At 39.5% G+C, this 18,711-nt stretch overlaps 1 protein-coding gene across 1 annotated transcript in view; it reads left to right on the top strand.

Annotated features, from left to right (window-relative positions):
- FANCD2 (FA complementation group D2) overlaps nucleotides 1-18,711 on the top strand; it is a 64,868-nt gene that overhangs the window by 15,753 nt on the left and 30,404 nt on the right. Inside the window, exons 11-18 of the mRNA XM_039231409.1 lie at nucleotides 495-646; nucleotides 1,055-1,163; nucleotides 1,397-1,432; nucleotides 7,055-7,198; nucleotides 9,924-10,058; nucleotides 12,100-12,231; nucleotides 13,709-13,819; nucleotides 17,750-17,859. Coding sequence (XP_039087340.1) covers nucleotides 495-646; nucleotides 1,055-1,163; nucleotides 1,397-1,432; nucleotides 7,055-7,198; nucleotides 9,924-10,058; nucleotides 12,100-12,231; nucleotides 13,709-13,819; nucleotides 17,750-17,859 — 929 coding nt within the window. The remainder of the gene's footprint in view (nucleotides 1-494; nucleotides 647-1,054; nucleotides 1,164-1,396; nucleotides 1,433-7,054; nucleotides 7,199-9,923; nucleotides 10,059-12,099; nucleotides 12,232-13,708; nucleotides 13,820-17,749; nucleotides 17,860-18,711) is intronic.

Genomic DNA, 18,711 nt, shown 5'->3' with positions numbered 1-18,711 from the left:
AGGAGAGAAAGAGAGAGATAGCGTGAGCAGGGGAGGGTGAGAGAGAGAGGGAGTCACAGACTGAAACAGGCTCCAGGCTCTGAGCTGGCAGTCAGCACAGAGCCCGACGCGGGGCTCGAACCCACGAACCGCGAGATCATGACCTAAGCGAAAGTCAGACGCTTAACCGACTAAGCCACCCAGGTGCCCCTAAACTGATAGTTTTTAATTGCTCTTCTCTGTCCCCAAACTAATTGATAATGCTGATTAATCCAGTAGTATTCAGGGGATAGAATGGAAACAGATTTATTGTTGCATATATGTTGCTACAGATTGTATTTGCTATTTCAGTATAATACGTAAAGGAATTCTGGGATTTTGAAGGGCTTGACATACTATCCTTGTATTAGCTATTTTCATCAACTCTCCTTTTCAAAATGTGTTGTCTAATATTTAGTAATTTGTCTTAGTCTTTCAGGAGTTTGTTATGGTTCTGTTGAAGGAATGAACTGGGTCTATCCAGTATGAAAGAGCAGAACATACAGCTTAATATTTATTTTCCACAGGTAATTTCTGAGCTGCGGGAGAAGTTGGATCTGCAGCATTTTATTTTGCCATCGTTGTTTCAGGCTTCCCAAAGCAAGTTGAAAAATAAAGGACGACAAAGGTATAATGTCAACACCTCCCACCCTTTTCCTCACATAGTCAAGGAAAGTTTTCTGGCATTTATCCTGAAGCCAGGACAGTAGATCTTAATACTTGAAACTACAAATAATGGTAGTAATGTTGTTCACATGTATTATACTACATTTGAAACTATACAATGTTTCAAATCCTGTGTACATGGTACATGTAATGTGTGTGTACATGTATCATGGGTGGGTTGGGTGTATTATTCTGGTTGTTTAAATCAATCCTAGGTAGACTGCAGTACAAATTTATTGCAAAGTTATTAGCCACAACATGAAGTTGTGCCTTGGAACAGGCACATGGCTAGTGAACAGGAACCCAGATCTTATAGGGCCCTCTCTGGTTAGTAGAAGAATGATTTTTTCCTCCCTTTTGCTACTTGTAGTTCTTCAGGAAATCAAGAAACCAGCAGTCAGGACTGTGTTACTCTCTTCTTTGATGTGATAAAGTCAGCTGTTAAATATGAGAAAATCATTTCGGAAGCCTGGATTAAGGTGAGTGAAATCTTTGTGACTTTGAACATTAAGGAGAAAGTAGGTGGCAATCAGTGACAGATAAGTAAGTAAAGGTGGAAATAAAAGTGTTAAAAGTCAGTCAAGTAGACATGATAGAAGACGGTTGCCCCATGGGCAGACTGGTTCTCCAGTAAGAAAACAAGGCATGCTGAATAAGGTGAAACATGTTCTACTTACGTGTCATAATATTTTTGTGACCCTTCTGTTTCTAGGCAATTGAAAACACTTCCTCAGAGTCTGAACACAAGGTAATATTCACGTACTGTGACTTTTAAGTGCTACAGAGTTGAAACTAATGATCATAGCTAGTTTTCCTTCCCTCTTTCCTTTCGCTCTCTCCAGTCATCCCTTGTGTGCCTTCTTTAGCTGCTCTAATCATTAGCTGTCTGGGGAAGATAATCTGAGGGGGGATGCTTGCCAGATGGTCTTTCCTACTCATTTGGCCAATAAAATAAACCTTAACTATCCATGGGGGAAATGTTAACATTCCATACATACATAGTGAGTTACAGTCCCAAGAAGCCAAGTCCCCATGGATGAAGTGAAGACAGGAGTCACCTGGGGCGTGAGTCAGGTCGCTGTATCTATCAGATTACTCTTCCTTCTACCAAATGGAATTGTCAAGGTAATGGCATTCTGTGTTTTCCTTTCCTTTGCTCATGTCACCATTACCAGAGTGAATCAAATAGTCCATCCATTCACTGTCAGGACAGTGATACTGAATCTATCTTAATTATGGATTTTTTTCGTCTGTCAAGAAGCCAGATAATTGAGTTTCTTATGTACTAATTGATTCCCATTAAGGATTTTTCTTTTAGCTGGAATCTGGTTTTGTGGGGTTTTGTTACATTATCTAATTGTTCCTTGACATTTTAAAAGCTTTTATGATATCAAACAAAATAGTGAAAAAATATTTTTTTGTAGGGGAGGGATCAAAATACCCCAACACAACTGTTTTTATTTTTTTTAAGATTATCTTTTCTTTTTTTTTAACTTTATTTATATAGTTTGAGGGTGTGGAGGGGCAGAGAGAGAGAGAGAGAGAGAGGATCCCTAGCAGGCTCCACACTGTCAGCACAGAGCCCACTGTGAGGCTCAAACCCACAAACCATGAGATCATGACCTGCACTGAAGTCGGACACTTAACCAACTGAGACACCAAGATGCCCCAACTATTTTTATTTTTGCATAACCCTTGGCATACCCGTTTTTACAGATATGTAATTATTATTTAAATATAATTTTATATCCTGAATTTTTTCTCTTGACATGTCATAAACATTTTATATACTTGTACATTGTCTTTATGTCATTTTAAAAATTTATTTTTATTTTTTTTAATATTTTTATTTATTTCTAGGAGAGAGAGAGAGCACGCGTGAGCAGGGGAGGGTCAGAGAGAGACTCTGACAGACTCTGAAATAGGCTCCAGGCTCTGAACTGGCAGTCAGCACAGAGCCCGACACGGGGCTCGAACTCACGAACCGCGAGATCATGACCTAAGCGAAAGTCGGATGCTTAACCGACTAAGCCACCCAGGCGCCCCTACAAATTTATTTCTGAGAGAGAGAGAGAGACAGCGTGAGCAGGGGAGGGTCAGAGAGAGAGGGAGATACAGAATCTGAAATAGGCTTCAGTCTCTGAGCTAGCTGTCAGCGCAGAGCCAGACACGGGGCTCGAACCCATGAACTGTGAGATCATGACCTGAGCTAAAGTTGGCTGCTTAACCGACTGAGCCACCCAGGTGCCCTTTTATGTCATTTTCAATAGCTGTATTCTAATACAGTGATTCTCAATCTTGGTGTGTGAATGAATTGGACCTTCAGTGAAGGGATGTCCCGAGTAATTTTTTTTACTGTAAACATCTTTTATTAAAATGTCTTTTTCTGAGATATAATTGACATATAACATTAGTATTAGGTATACAATATAATGATTCAACATTCATATATATTGCAAAATGCTCACCACAATAATTCTAGTTACCACATAGTTACATACTTTTTCTTATGATGAGAATTTTTAAGATCTGTTGTCATAGCAACTTCTGTGCAATACAGTGTTATTAAGTATAGTCACCATGCCAAACATAACATCGCCATGACTTATTTATTTTATAACTGGAAATTTGTACCTTTTGATCCCCCTCACCCATTTTTTTTTAAAGATTTTATTTTTAGGGGTACCTTGGAGACTCGGTAAGCCGCCTTCGACTCTTGATATTGGCTCAGGTCGTGATCCTGGAGTCGTGAGATGGAGCCCTGCATTGGGCTCCCTGCTGAGTGTGGAGCCTGCTTGGAATTCTTTCTCTCCCTCTCTGCCCCTTCCCTGCTCGCTAGAGTGTGCACACATTTTAGCACACAACCTCACATGCTCTCTCTCTAATTAAATGAATAAACTTAAAAAAAGATTTTATTTTTAAGTAATCTCTACATCCAATGTGAGGCTCAGACTTACAGCCCAGAAATCAAGAGTTGCACTCTCTACTGACTGGGCCAGTCAGGTATCCCTCCCTTTCACCCATTTTGCCTCACCTTCTACTTCTGGCAACCCTCAATCTGTTCTATCAATGAACTTGGTTTTCTGTGTATTTTGTTTTTTTTTTATGACATCATAAGATATTTGTCTTTCTGTCTGATTTATTTCACTTAGCAGAATGCCCTCAAGATCTGTTCATATTGAGGCATGTGGGTGGCTCAGTCAGTTAGTGTCCACCTCTTGATCTTGGCTCTGGTCATGATCTCCTCGTTGGTGAGTTTGAGCCCTGTGTCAGGCTACACACTGTCAGTGCAGAGCCTGCTTCGGATTCTCTCTCTCCCTCTCTCTGTCCTTCCCCTGCACAAAATAAATAAACTTAAAAAAAAAATTCTGTCCATATTGTTGCAAATGGCAAGATTTCATTCTTTTTATGGTTGAATAATATTCCAGTGTGTGTTTATGTTTGTACACATGTGTACATACCACATTTTCTTTTCTCACTCATCCATTAGTGGACACTCAGGTTGCTTCTACATCTTGGTTATTGTAAATAATGTGCAGGGATCATAGAGTGTAGATACTATCTTGTTGAATTAGTATTTCTGGTTTTTTGAATAAATACCCAGAGTAGAATTTCTGGGTTGTATAGTAGTTCTATTTTTAATTTTTTGAGGAAGCTCTATACTTTTTCTACAATGGCTGCACCATTCACATTTCACCACCAGTACTCAAAGGTTCTCTTTCTCTACATCCTCGCCAACACTTGTTATCTCTTGTCTTTTTTTTTTTAATATTTTATTTATTTCTGAGAGAGAGAGAGACAGTGTGGGCAGGGGAGGGTCAGAGAAAGAGAGAGACACACAATCCGAAGCAGGCTCCAGGCTCTGAGCTGTCAGCACAGAGCCCAACACGGGGCTCGAACTCACGAACCACGAAATCATGACCTGAGCCGAAGTCGGACACTTAACTGACTGAGCCACCCAGGTGCCACTAATGTTGGCATTCTGACAGGGGTGAGGTAATAACCTCATTGCGGTTTTGATTTGCATTTGCCTGATGATTAGTGATGTTGAGCATCTTTTCATGTGTCTGTTGGCCATTAGTATGTCTTCAAAAAACTGTCCACATCCTCAGTCCATCTTTTGATTGAGCTTTTGCTCTTTTTTTTTTTTTTAATTTTTTTAAATTTACTTCTGGGAGAGAGAGAGAGACAGAGAGACAGCATGAGCAGGGGAGGGTCAGAGAGAGAGGGTGTCACAGACTCTGAAACAGGCTCCAGGCTCTGAGCTGGCAGTCAGCACAGAGCCCGACGCGGGGCTCGAACCCATGAACCGTGAGATCATGACCTAAGTGAAAGTCGGACGCTTAACCAACTAAGCCACCCAGGCGCCCTGAGCTTTTGCTCTTGAGTTGTAGGAGTTCTGTGTAGATTTTTTTTTGTCCAGCTTGACTTTTTTAATCTTTTTTTTTTTTTCTTTAAAGTCATCTCTACATCCAATGTGAGGCTTGAACTCAACAACCCCAAGATTATGAGTCACTTGCTCTTCTAAACCTTGGCTGAAAGGGCTGGGGTTATCACACAGCTTTCATAGTACAGAAAGAGCAGTTTGACGTCCCATAAGCAGGATTTTTAAAGACCTTGAGCATAACAGGACCAGAAGAATGGTAATAGAGCCATAATTATGCATCTCTTGAACCATCACTATTTGGCCATTCAATGCTGTGACCCTTGGGTGATTATTCCTGTTGAAATAAACACCTTTTGAATTGGAATTTTGTAAGCTAGGATTGGTGTTTCTAGGTGAATTTTCAGGATATTGGCCCCTTTAACCTTTTTTCCCCCAAAATGTAGTAAATTCAAGCTAATAAGGAGGACAAAACTGGGGAGAATCTAAAAATGTTAAAAATAAACTTTCCCTGGGGCCCCTGGCTGGCTCAGTTGGTTAAATGTCCAACTCTTGATTTTATCTCAGATCATGATCTCATGGTTTGTGAGTTCAAGCCCTGGGTCAGGCTCTGTGATGACAGTGTGGATCCTGGTTAGGATTTCACTCTGTCTCTACTGGTCTTCCCCTCTGCCCCCAACTCGTTTGCATGCTCTCTCTTTCTCAAGTAAGTAAGTAAATAAATAAATAAAATAAAGTTTCCCTTTACCGTCTGTTCCATTTTTCATGGATAATTATTCTTACAGGCTTTTTCCTATTTATATACAAGGTTATACATGTGTGAGTGCCGGTGTGAGTTCGAGCCCCATGTTGGGCTCTGTGATGATGCCTCAGATCTTGGATCCTGCTTCAGCTTCTGTGTCTGTCTCTCTCTGCCCCTCTCCAACTCACATTTTATCTCTATCAAAAATAAACATTAAAAGAGTAAAAAAAGAAAAATCCTTTTATGACTATTGTCTTACACATTGCTTGCTTTTTTTTAACTTTACGACGGCATGAATGTCTGTCAAAAAATGTAGGGGCGCCTGTGTAGCTCAGTTGGTTAAGCGTCCGACTTCAGCTCAGGTCATGATCTCACAGTTCGTGGGTTTGAGCCCCGCATCAGGCTCTGTGCTGACAGCTAGCTCAGAGCCTGGAGCCTGTTTCAGATTCTGTATCTCCCTCTCTCTCTGACCCTCCCTTGCTCATGCCATCTCTCTCTGACTCTCAAAAATAAACATTTAAAAATTTTAAAAAAATATAGTGTACCTTGTTCTTTTTAATAGCTGTGTCATATTCTGAATTTAATTTTTTTAATTTAAATTTAAGAATTTAATGTAATTTAAAATTTTTTTAATGTTTATTTATTTTTGAGAGAGAGAGAGCCCAAGTTGGGAAGGGGCAAAGAGAGAGGGAGACACAGAATCCGAAGCAGGCTCCAGGCTCTGAGTTGTCAGCACAGAGCCCAATGTGGGGCTTGAACCCACAAACCTGCAAACCATGAGATCATGACCTGAGCCGAAGTGGGATGCTTAACTGACTAAGTCACCCATGTGCCCCAAAATTTTAATTTAATTTAAATTTAAGAAAAGAATTTAATTTTTTTCATATTGACAGTCATTTACAGTCTCCAACTTTTGAGAAAGTATATTTCTGACAATGAAATACATACTGAGGTTGGCAAGTAATGTGAAGATATTCAGGGTTATTTCTGTAATATCACTTCAACTTACCTTCCAATGATTTCATAAAAGATATCAGTGGTTAAGAGTTGTGGCAGTTCATTTCTCTGAAAAATATTTGTGGTTTTTGTGAGGGGAGGAAATGTAGATACTGCCATGGAGTATGTTGAACAAATGAGTATCACCCATTCTATTTTTGTGGGAAAAAGTTGAGAGCTACTATTTTATGAAAATAGAAGTACTGATAAGTAAACTATTTCTCTTTTGTCATTTTTATTGATAATAGACTTTTGACTTGGTGATACTTTTCATCATCTATAGCACCAACACTCAGACCAAGAAGTATGTTGAGAGGGTGCTAAGAAATAAGGTTCGATCAGGCTGCTTTGAAGAACAGCTGCTACAGAGTACATTCTGTATTCATTTCTTGGTAAGTACCAGAGAATCAGACAACGTTAGTCTGAAAGTTATAGAGAAGTCATTTTTAACCTTTCCTGCCCAGTGTGGGAATCTTGACAATACTACCTTTACTGGATGTTGATTTTTTTTTTTTAAATGAATTATAGCAGTGTTTTTATTTATTTATTTGTTAATGTTTTATTTATATCTGAGAGAGAGAGAGACAGCATGAACAGGGGAGGGTCAGAGAGAGGGAGACACAGAATCCGAAGCAGGCTCCAGGCTCTGAGCTAGCTCTCAGCATAGAGCCCAATGTGGGGCTCGAACCCATGAACCATGAGATCATGACCTGAGTCGAGTCGGACGCCCAACTGACTGAGCCACCCAGGCGCCCCTGGATGTTGATCTTTGACAGCTCAATATATTGTAAAACAGTAGGATTAGTACTTACCTTGATTGAGACAATATGATGTGAATAAGACCAACCTAAGACTGGCGTCTCATCTTTTTAGGGAAAAAGTCACAAAATTGGTTTATACTGAACTTTTTAAACTCCAACTCCAAATTCTGTTTTATAGGAAATATTTTAGTTCAAGTCTTCTTTTTGTTTTTAATGTTTATTTATTTTTTTTGGGGGGGGGGGGGAGGGGCAGAGAGAGAGGGAGACCAATATCTGAAGCAGGCTCCCGGCTCTGAGCTGTCAGCACAGAGCCCGAAGTGGGGCCCAAACTCACGAACCATGAGATCATGACCTGAGCTGAAGTCAGAAGTTTAACTGACTGAGCCACCCAGGTGCCCCTAGTTCAAGTCTTCTTTTTGTTTTTAATGTTTATTTATTTTTTTTGGGGGGGGGGGTGAGGGGCAGAGAGAGAGGGAGACCAATATCTGAAGCAGGCTCCCGGCTCTGAGCTGTCAGCACAGAGCCCGAAGTGGGGCCCAAACTCACGAACCATGAGATCATGACCTGAGCTGAAGTCAGAAGTTTAACTGACTGAGCCACCCAGGTGCCCCTAGTTCAAGTCTTCTAATTACATCCTTCTATAACTTGATCTTTAACCTGAAATTGAAGACTCTACAGCTCCTATATAAAAATTTCATCTTGTTTCAGCCCTTTGTTCAAGTGTATTGAGACTTTTGAATCTTAATTTTGCATTAATCATTTTAATTGTCAAGCTCTTTGTGATCTGTAGCTTTGACAAACTTGACTTCTGTATCCTGTTCTAAGCAGTTTTTAAATAGTTATTTACCTTTTGAGAGAGAGCACAAGCAGGGGAGGGGCAGAGAGCAAGATACAGAATCCCAAGCAGGCTCTACTCTGTCAGTGAAGAGTCCAGTGTGGGGCTTGAACTCACAAACTGTGAGATCATGACCTGAGCCAAAATCAAGAGTCAGAAGCTTAACCAACTGAGCCATTCAGGTGCCCCATAAGCAGTTTTTAAAAACCCTGAGCATAACAGGACCAGAGGAATGCTAATAGAGACATAATTGTGCATCTCTTAAACCGTCACTATTTGGCCATTCAGTCCTGTGACCCTTGGGTGATTATTCCTGTTGAAATAAAAACCTTTCAAATTGGAATTTTGTAAGTTAGGAATGGTGTTTCTAAGTAAATTTTCAGGATATAAACAGTGTGTACCTTCTTAGAAAACTGTGTACCCAGTGGTTTGGGGCTTGGCTTAGGAACTAATGAGAATATGCAGTTGAGTCTTAAGATTGACTATTTAAGACCAGATTTAGTGTTTGTGTTATTTTACCTTTAAAAAAAATTTTTTTTTACATTTATTTATTTTTGAAAGACGGAGAGAGACAGAGCATGAGTGGGGGAGGGGCAGAGAGAAAAGGAGACAGAGAATCTGAAGCAGGTTACAGGCTTCGAGCTGTCAGCACAGAGCCCGATGCAGGGCTCGAACCCACAAATTGTGAGATCATGACCTGAGCTGAAGTCGGACGCTCAACTGACTGAGCCACCCAGGTGCCCCTGTTATTTTATCTTACAGTCTTTTCTGTGCTTATTTCTGGCAACGATACGTGTTTTGGGCTATAGTTTTCTAGAAGGCAGAAACCATAAGTAATTTTTTATTGCATTTTCCTCAGCAAAGTGTTATACCCAATTTAGTGCTTAATTTAAGATATTTTTTTATTGTGATGGTATAAGCTAGACTTAAACTGGTTATTTACTTTGGGTCCACTAATGTCCATTTTCTGCCTTATTGGTAAGACATGATCAGTTCTCTTTTTGATCTTCTTTAAAAGAAATCAGTTTAATTAGTGTTGAACTTTATATTTTGATTTTACTGGATCTGGGAATCAGAATGATGCTGGCTTCATAAAATGAGTCTGAAAGTTTTCCCTTGATTTCTATTTTTTGGAATATATATTTTGATTTTAAATCATAAGCAAGGCAGAGCAGGCCCAGGGAGGCAGTATGATTGAGTGAGGAAATTGGGATTTAGAACATCAGGATTCTAGTCCCAAATTGGGCAGATAGGAACAATGCTGTTTGCCTTATGATTTAACTTCTTTGAGCTTCCAGGTCAGTATTTTTCCATACGTCAAATACTACCAGTCCTGAGAGAAGACTCAATGATGACGGATAATTACGAGTAAAACAAAGATTAAGATTCCTTAAGTTAAAATGAGAGTTGGTCAGGAGAACTCTGACATCCTATAAGACTTAGCAACTCTTGGTTCTGTGATAACTAAATTCCTCCCACAGCCTCTTTTTTTTTCCCCCCCTCTTCTCTTTTCCCCTTAAGGTCCTTAAGGATATTTGTCCATCCATTCTGTCGCTGGCTCAAAGTTTGTTGCACTCCTTAGACGAGAGTATCATTTTGTTTGGCAGTCTCCTCTACAAACACGCATTTAAGTTTTTTGACACATACTGCCAGCAGGTATGTTGAAATATTTATTTTGGAAAGGAGGGAACGGAACAGGAAGAAATGCAATTTCAAGTGACTTGCATGTGATATGATGTTTACTTTATTTTATTTTTTTAGTGTTTATTTATTTATTTATTTATTTGAGAGTGAGGGAGACAGAGCATGAACAGGGGAGGAGCAGAGAGAGAGGGAGACACAGATCTGAAGCAGGCGCCAGGCTCTGAGCTGTCAGCACAGAGCCCAACACGGGACTCGAATCTCGAACCATGAGATCATGACCTGAGCCAGTCGGACGCTTAACCGACTGAGCGCCCAGGCACCCCTGATATTTATTTCTTGTTGGCTGGAAGGGATTGATGGAGAAAATATTCTGAACTGGGAGTTGGGGAAACTAAGCTGTAGTCCTACTTTAAAAAAAATGAAGTGACCAGACTGGAGGATCTAACTCTGCGTTTTGAGCTCAGAATTCTCTGAGTTAAAATGAAGGTCCCACCTAGTCTATTTAAAGTACACTTTGGCTGAAAAGGTTGGTGTTGTCAGTCACTTTTCATAGTACAGAAAGAGCAGTTTCATTTTATTTTTTTTATTGTTTTTTTTTTGTTGTTGTTAATTTATTTTTGAGAGACAGAGAGACAGCGTGAGCAGGGGAGGGTCAGAGAGAGAGGCAGACACAGAATCTGAAACAGGCTCCAGGCTCTGAGCTAGCTGTCAGCACAGAGCCCAATGTGGGGCTCAAACCTATGAACCGTGAGATCATGACCTGAGCCGAAGTCGAACGCTTAACCAACTGAGCCACCCAGGCGCCCCAGAAAGAGCAGTTTTAGAACTTAGCTGCAAATAATCAACTGCTAGTTGATCCTGAAGTTGTTGTTTAGAAAAAAATTGTGATGAAAAACAACTGAAGGAGAAATACCGGAGGACATAATACTGTGCCCATGAACATGAGACACAAAACTTAATAGCACAGGCCTAGGGAGGGAACACTTACTTGTGGAAAGTTGGGAAGGATTATGAAAACAAAGAACAGAGTCTCTTACTATGTATTTTTTGTATGTGCTGTACTTAACTGTTAATAGTGTTAAAACATTTGAATGGAACTTGTAAAAACAAAGACAAAATTTTAAGAATCTTAAAGCAGAACAATAGGTTCAGCTGGCATGAATTGGCTACTGCACTTGAGAAAATCATATGACTGTGGAGCAGCAGCATAAAGGAAAGGGAGAATGGCATGTAAGGTATTTTGTTTGGAACCATCTTAATGTCTTAGAGATATTGTCATGACACATGGATGCTTGAAACATACAAGTCTAACCTATAAAAATCTTAGAATCCTTTAGCTCTTTGAATTCCATCTGTTTTTTTTTTTAATTTTATTTTTATTTTAAAATTTTTTTTTAATGTTTATTCTTGAGAAAGAAAGTGCAAGATGGAGTGAGCAGGGGAAGGGCAGAGAGAGACGGAGACACAGAATCCAAAGCAGGCTCTAGGCTCTGAGTTGTCAGCACAGAGTCTGATATGAGGCTCGAACTTACAAGCTATGAGATCCTGACCTGAACCAAAGTTGGACATTTAATTACTGAGCCCCCCATGAGCCCTAAGATTTTATTTTTAAGTAATTTCTGTACCTGACATGGAATTTGAACCCACAACTGCAAGATCAGGAGTCCACCAACTGAGCCAGTCAGGCGCCCTAAGTTCCATCTTATTAATAAGTTTTAATAGATTAAGTACAATCATAGCTTCAAGGGTAGTATTTAACCCATCTGAGAAAGGAAAGGGAAAGACTATGACAGGGAGCAAAATCAGGAGGGCTTAGATAGTGCTCACTGATAAATTTTGGGAAATAAGTCAAGAGTAGATGGTACTATAGTTAGAGTGGCATAATCCTAAATGTCTGAATCCAGCATGAATGAAAAGTACATTATAGAATTAGACAACAGGATAGAGTAGGTTGGGATTTTAACCAAGTTGAGATCGGAATGATCTCAGGCATAAACCTGAGTCATAATGGTTTCAGTCATATTTTTTTCACACTGTTTCTTGCCCTTTATAGGAAGTGGTTGGCGCCCTAGTGACCCATATCTGCAGTGGGAACGAAGCTGAAGTGGATACTGCTTTGGATGCCCTCCTCGATTTGGTAGTTCTAAACCTATCTGCCATGAGGCTGCATGCCGTCTTTGTGAAGGTATCTAGTCCCTCCGGGGATGTACATTGAGTCATTTATCTTTCTTGCATGTATCTGAGAGTTATCTGGAATCCATTAGTAACAATTTGTATTCTAGATATTAACTGCTGTAATTAGTAGGAGGAGATGGGAAAGAGATGAGGTGGTGGGCAAATAATAGAAAAAAATGACTCTTTTATGTATGTATTAATGCGTTCAGCAAATACTTCTTTATGCCTGTGTGCAGGCTTTATTCGGGGTGCTCTGTATATAAAACTTAGTTCTTGCCTTTCTTTGGTGATAGTAAAACTGTACATAAGCAAGTCACTGTAAATGTGTGAGAAATCTCTAGAAAGATAAAGTGCTATAGATATACCAAAGCAAGAAAATTAACTTGGCCTGGGAAACTGGCTATTTCTTCAATGAATAGATTTCAGTGATTCTTAAAAGTTGGGAATGATTTGGTAGGGGAAAATAAAGGAAGTGCATCTAGGCAGAGAGCAGTTCAAACAGAAGCAAACTGGCAGCCAGGTCTTTAGTATACGTGGATGACAAGTAGACTAACATGGTTGGCGAACAGGATAAAATGGTGAGAGGTGTTGGGAGGTGAGGCTGGGAAGACATAGGACAGGGCAAGATTATAAAGTGTCTCAAATACGACACTAAAGAGTTTCAGCTTTTTTTTTTTTTTAAGTTTATTTATTTATTTATTTTTTAATATTTTTATTTATTTCTAGGAGAGAGAGAGAGAGAGAGACAGTGTGAGCAGGGGAGGGTCAGAGAGAGAGGGAAACACAGAATCTGAAACAGGCTCCAGGCTCTGAGCTGGCAGTCAGCACAGAGCCCGACGCGGGGCTCAAACCCACGAACCGCGAGATCATGACCTAAGCGAAAGTCGGACGCTTAACCGACTAAGCCACCCAGGCGCCCCTTAAGTTTGTTTATTTTTGAGAGAGAGAGAGAGAGAGAGCATGAGTTGGGTAGGGACAGAGAGAGAAGAGAGAATTCCAAGTAAGCTCCCCACTATTTTATAGACCATAGAGAGCTATTACAGGCTTTTAACAAGGATTTGACATAATCACATCAGCGCTTTGAAAGGTAACTATATAGGCCGTGTTAGCCCCATATTAGGGATGAGAAAACTGAGGTTTTGCTCAAGGTCAAAAAGTAATTAGTTCCCTTGTGACTCTCTTCCACATGTGTAGAGAATGAATAAGTAATTCATGGAGTGGAAGCTGATAAGCTGACACAGTGATATAACTTGTGTCAGAGTATTGTTTTCACTGAGAAGAAGGAAAGGGCGGAGAAAAGTAGAAAGACCTAGGAGGTATGTTAGGATTACTAACCCTTTGGGACCTGAGCACAGCTTGAGAGAAGTTGAGCTTTTATGGAATGAATGCCTGGCTGTCTATGCTTCTTACAAGGATTTTAATTTTTTTATTTGAAGCAAGAAAGTATTTGCTGCTGACCTTACTGTTGGGCATTTTTTTCCTCACAGGGCATTTTAGATTATCTGGATAATATGTCCCCTCGGCAGATACGAAAACTGTTCTATATCCTGAGCATGCTGGCGTTTAGCAAACAGCATGAAGCCAGCAGTCACATCCAGGTAACAGGCAGTGTACTGAGAGACCTTTAAGCCTTTAAACTTTTTTAAAATTGAAATTCGCTGTACAAAATTATTCTAGCCTGTGTACTAATAGAAATCAAGTACACAGCCATAGTTGAGCACTTACTCATTCTTTTCTCACCACCAACATTATGTGCCTACTGTGTACCAAGCACTGAAATGGTAAGTATATTAGAACTTCTACCCTCAAGGAGCTTAGGCTATTAGGGTAGAAATGGGTCTGTAATCAACTGACTGTGGAACTAACAAAAGCTCTTCAGGTTCTGTAATGAGTGCTGAGGGGACACAGAATTACTTTGTTTCCTAAGGAGCATCTGCTTCTAATGTGAACTTCACCTGGGCTTGCTTTCGTTTGTGGACACCTTTCGCTGAGAAAGTCAAAGGGACTAAAACAGGAGATGAGGTTGCAGTCATAGCTCATAGCTCTTTTGTATTTTTAGTGCCCTCCCGTGGCAGTAATCCACACTGGACTGTGACTTTGAAGAACCAACACTTTTTGTCAATTAAAAAAATAATAATAAGGCTAGGTAATATACATACATAGCATAAAATCCAACAGGTATAAAAGTGGTGAAAAATAAGTCTTCTTCCCTCTCAGTCCTCTAAGCATTTGGTTCCCTAGATGTTAGATCACTGTTACTAGTTAATAGCTTTCTGAGATGTCCGAGCATTTACAAATGTGTCTTTACCTATAATCCGCTTCTTACCCCTTTGTTCTGCATCTTGCTTTTTTCATTTATCAGTATATTTTGGAGGTGGGTTCACAGTAGTAATATAGAGCTATATCATTATTTTTTTAATGGTGGTTAAAACATGCATAGCAAATTTTACTATTTTAACCATTTTTAAGTGTACAGTTGAGTGGAATTAATGCCACAGTTCATTAAGAATGTTGTACAGCTGTCACCACTGTCTATCCAGAACTTTTTGTCATCCCAAACAGAAGCCCTACCCATTCAGCAGTAACTCCCCATTTTCCTTCCTCCAGCCCTTCGTTACCTCTAATCTACTTCCTGTCTCTGCATTTGCCTGTTCTGGGTACTTCATTAAAATAGTCACATGATATTTATCCTTTTGTGTTTGGCTTTATTTCACTTAGCATAATCTGTTCAAGGTTCATCTGTGTTGTAAGATATATTAACCTTTATTCCCTTTCATGACTAAATAGTATTCCATTGTATGTGCCACACTTAGTTTGTGCATTCATTTCTTGATGGTCACTAGCCTTTTTTTTTTTTTTTTTTAACCTGGCTATTGTGTATAATGCTACAATGAATATTGATATACGGGTATCTGTTTGAGTCCCTATTTTCAGTCCTTTGCGGTATATACCTAGGAGCGGAGTTGATGAATCATATATTGATTTTGTGTTCCACATTTTGAGGAACCACCAAACCGTTTTCTATAGCAGCTGTACCATTTTTCATTCCCATGAACTCTTGAGGGTTCCACGGTTTTACATCCTCACCAACACTTACTTTCCATTTTTAAGAGCAATTTTTATTTATTTTTGAGAAAGACTGTGCACGTGGCAGAGCAGGGGTGGGGAGGGACAGAGAGAGAAGGAGACAGAATCCAAAGCAGGCTCTGTGCTATCAGCGCAAAGCCCAGTGTGAGACTCGAACCCAGGAACTATGAGAACATGACCTGGGCTAAAGGCAGACACTCAGCCTGCAGAGCCACCAGGCACCTCACTTATTTTCCATTTTCTAATACTTTTTTTAAATGTTTTTATTTCTGAGAGAGAAAGAGAGACAGCGTGAGCAGGGGAGGGTCAGAGAGAGGGAGATACAGAACATGAAGCAGACTCCAGGCTCTGAGCTGTCAGCACAGAGCCCGACAGGGCTCGAACTCACGAAACATGAGATCATGATCTGAGCCGAAGTCGGACACTTAACTGACTGAGGCACCCAGGTGCCCCTCCATTTTCTAATAATAACCATCCTACTAGGTGTGAAATGGTATCTCACTGTTGTCTTGATTTGCATTTCCCTAATGACTGATAATTTTGAACTTCTTTTTTTTTTTTTTTGAAATGTTTATTTTGAGAAAGGGTGCAAGTGGGGGAGGGGCAGAGAACAAGAGAGAATCCCAAGCAGACTCCATGCTTAATAAGGAGCCTGATGCAAGACTCAGTCCCATAACCCTGGGATCATGACCTGAGCTGAAATCAAGAGTCAGATGCTCAACCAACTGGACCACCCAGGTGCCCCTAAATGGTCTGTTTTCTGTTGTTGTTGACACATAGGAATTCTTTCTGTTTCCTGGTTATTATCCCTTATTAGATACATGATTTGCAATATTTTTCCCATTCTGTGGATTATCTTTTTACTCTTTTTTTTTTAATTTTTTTTGTAGTGTTTTATTTATTTCTAGGAGAGAGAGAGAGAGAGACAGGGTGAGCAGGGGAGGGTCAGAGAGAGAGGGAGTCACAGACTGAAACAGGCTCCAGGCTCTGAGCTGGCAGTCAGCACAGAGCTCGACATGGGGCTCGAACCCACGAACTGCGAGATCATGACCTAAGCGAAAGTCGGACGCTTAACTGACTAAGCCACCCAGGCGCCCCTGTCTTTTTACTCTTGATAGTGTCCTTTGATGGAGTTTTGATGAAGTCCCAATTTATCTGTTTTGTTTTCTTTTTTTGCTTGTGCTTTTGGTGTCACACTTAGGAAAAACTATTCCTTCTAAGAGTCTTATAGTATTAGCTCTTAAATTTATATTCACTTTTAGTGAATTTTTGTATGTGGTGTAAGGAAAGGTTCAATTTCCTTTTTTATGTGTGTGTTTTGTATGTGTGTGTGTTTTTAACACCTTTTATTGAAAAGATTGTCCTTTCCCCTTTGAATGGTCTTAGCACCTTTGCAGAAAACCAGTTGACCAAACATGTGAGGGGTTAGTTCTGGATCCTGTTCTATCCATTGGTGTGTATGGGCTTCCTGTGCAACTAGCACACTGTTTTGATTACTGTAGCTTTGCAGTAATCTTGAAAAATTACAGTATGTAATTTTAAAATTGAAAACATTTTTTTCTTTGGGGCGCCTGAGTGGCTCAGGTCATGATCTTACAGTTCGTGAGTTCAAACCTCACGTTGGGCTCTGCACTGATAGCTCAGAGCCTAGAGCCTGTTTTGGATTCTATGTCTCCCTCTCTCTGCCTCTCCCCTGCTTGTGCTTACTCTCTGTCTCTCTCTCGCTTGCTCTCTCACTAAAAAATAAATAAACATTACAAAAGAAAAGAATTTTTTTTCTTTTCAAAATTGAAATTTTGACAGAACAAAGTTGTTATTTTTCAAGATTGTTTTGGCTATTTGGAATCCCTTGAAATTCCATATGAATTTTAGCATGGGTTTTTCTATATCTGCAAAAAATTCTATTTGGATTTTAATAAGGATTACAATGATGTGCATGTTACTTTGAGTACTATCATTATCTTAGCAATATTAAGTCTTCCAGTTCATGAACATGGGATATCTTTCCATTTATTTAGGTCTTCTTTAATATCTTTCAGCATTGTTTTATAGTTTTTAGCGTACAAATCTTTTACCTCCTTTGTTAAATTTATTCCCAAGTATTTTTTTCTATTTCATTATTTTAGCTGAGCAGCCAACAACATTACAATGAATAATTCATATATCTTTATCAGGCAACTGTCACAACTTTAATAATAGCTATCATTTTTGAACGCCTGTCTTATTTTTGACATTGCTCTAAGTTTTGTAATTTGTCTCTCATAAAATCTTCCCAGTTTTATAGATGAAAAAAATTGAGACTCAGATACAGTGACTTGCCAAGGGCCACACAGTAAATGATAGAACCCTTGCTATTTTAGCTATTTTGGTTCCAGTATCCACACGCTCTTTTGCTGTACTCTGCTAGCATCTTTATCTTTCTTTATCGTACCTCCTTGCAGGATGACCTGCACCTGGTGATACGAAAGCAGCTCTCCAGCACCATCGTCAGATACAAACTCATTGGTATTATTGGTGCTGTCACCATGGCTGGCATGATAGCGGCAGACAGGTATGCGTGGAAATTCTGTGGTTCAAGGTCAGTTAATTAAGTTGCAACCTTACAAATAGAGTATACGTTGTATAGGCAAAAGTATTTACAAAAGTAAATATTAAAACTATAATAAGTGAAGTAAGCAAGTATTTGTTGCAACTTTTCTATTTCCCCTTTTAATCTTAACTGTATATAGGAATATAGTTTTTACAGAATGTGATTATAGTCCTTACAATCTAATGGTTAAAAACTAGGGATTACCAAGAAATAAAGTTCTAGAAATATTTCCACAAAAGAGGAACCCTGAGCCTCCTGGGATGCATTTTTCTGCATTTACGCCTCTCCTAGGCACTAGATAGCACAGGCTTTTCCATAGTTGTGTTATTCTGACTGGGAGGTTGTGTTTGAAACAAAAAAGGTCTTTCTGTAGATTTTTTTTTCCTCTCTCTCACTTTGATGCCACAATTGTAGCACCTAAAAGAGCATCAGTATTGGGTCTTGATAAGATATTGCCATTGCAAAAGGACTTTGGAATTCAGTTTATGCTTCTTAGAGATAATTTGTTAAGGAATTCCTGGGACCTCAAGAGACAGCCTTAAAATCAGCATTAGAAATTCACGGAGGCTACATAGTGTACTGATTAAGAGTTCATTCATTGGAGCTATACTACTTGAGAGCATTAAGTTCTTAGAACAGTGCCCAGTGCTTGCTCTTAGGGTTATTGCTAACTTAATGTGCCCTTAAAAAGTATCTTAGACAGACATTGTTCCAATCCACATTTTGTGTATAAATAGTTAGTTTTCTGTGCCTTCATGTACTTTTATCTCCACTCACATCCCAGGAATGGCAGGATTCACAAACTAATTGCCA

This window comes from Hyaena hyaena, unplaced genomic scaffold (genome assembly GCF_003009895.1).
Source record: "Hyaena hyaena isolate Hyena2069 unplaced genomic scaffold, ASM300989v1 scaffold_56, whole genome shotgun sequence".
NCBI lineage: Eukaryota > Metazoa > Chordata > Mammalia > Carnivora > Hyaenidae > Hyaena > Hyaena hyaena.
Note: the sequence above shows the minus strand (reverse complement) of the source record. Positions and strands in the feature narration are given on the sequence as shown.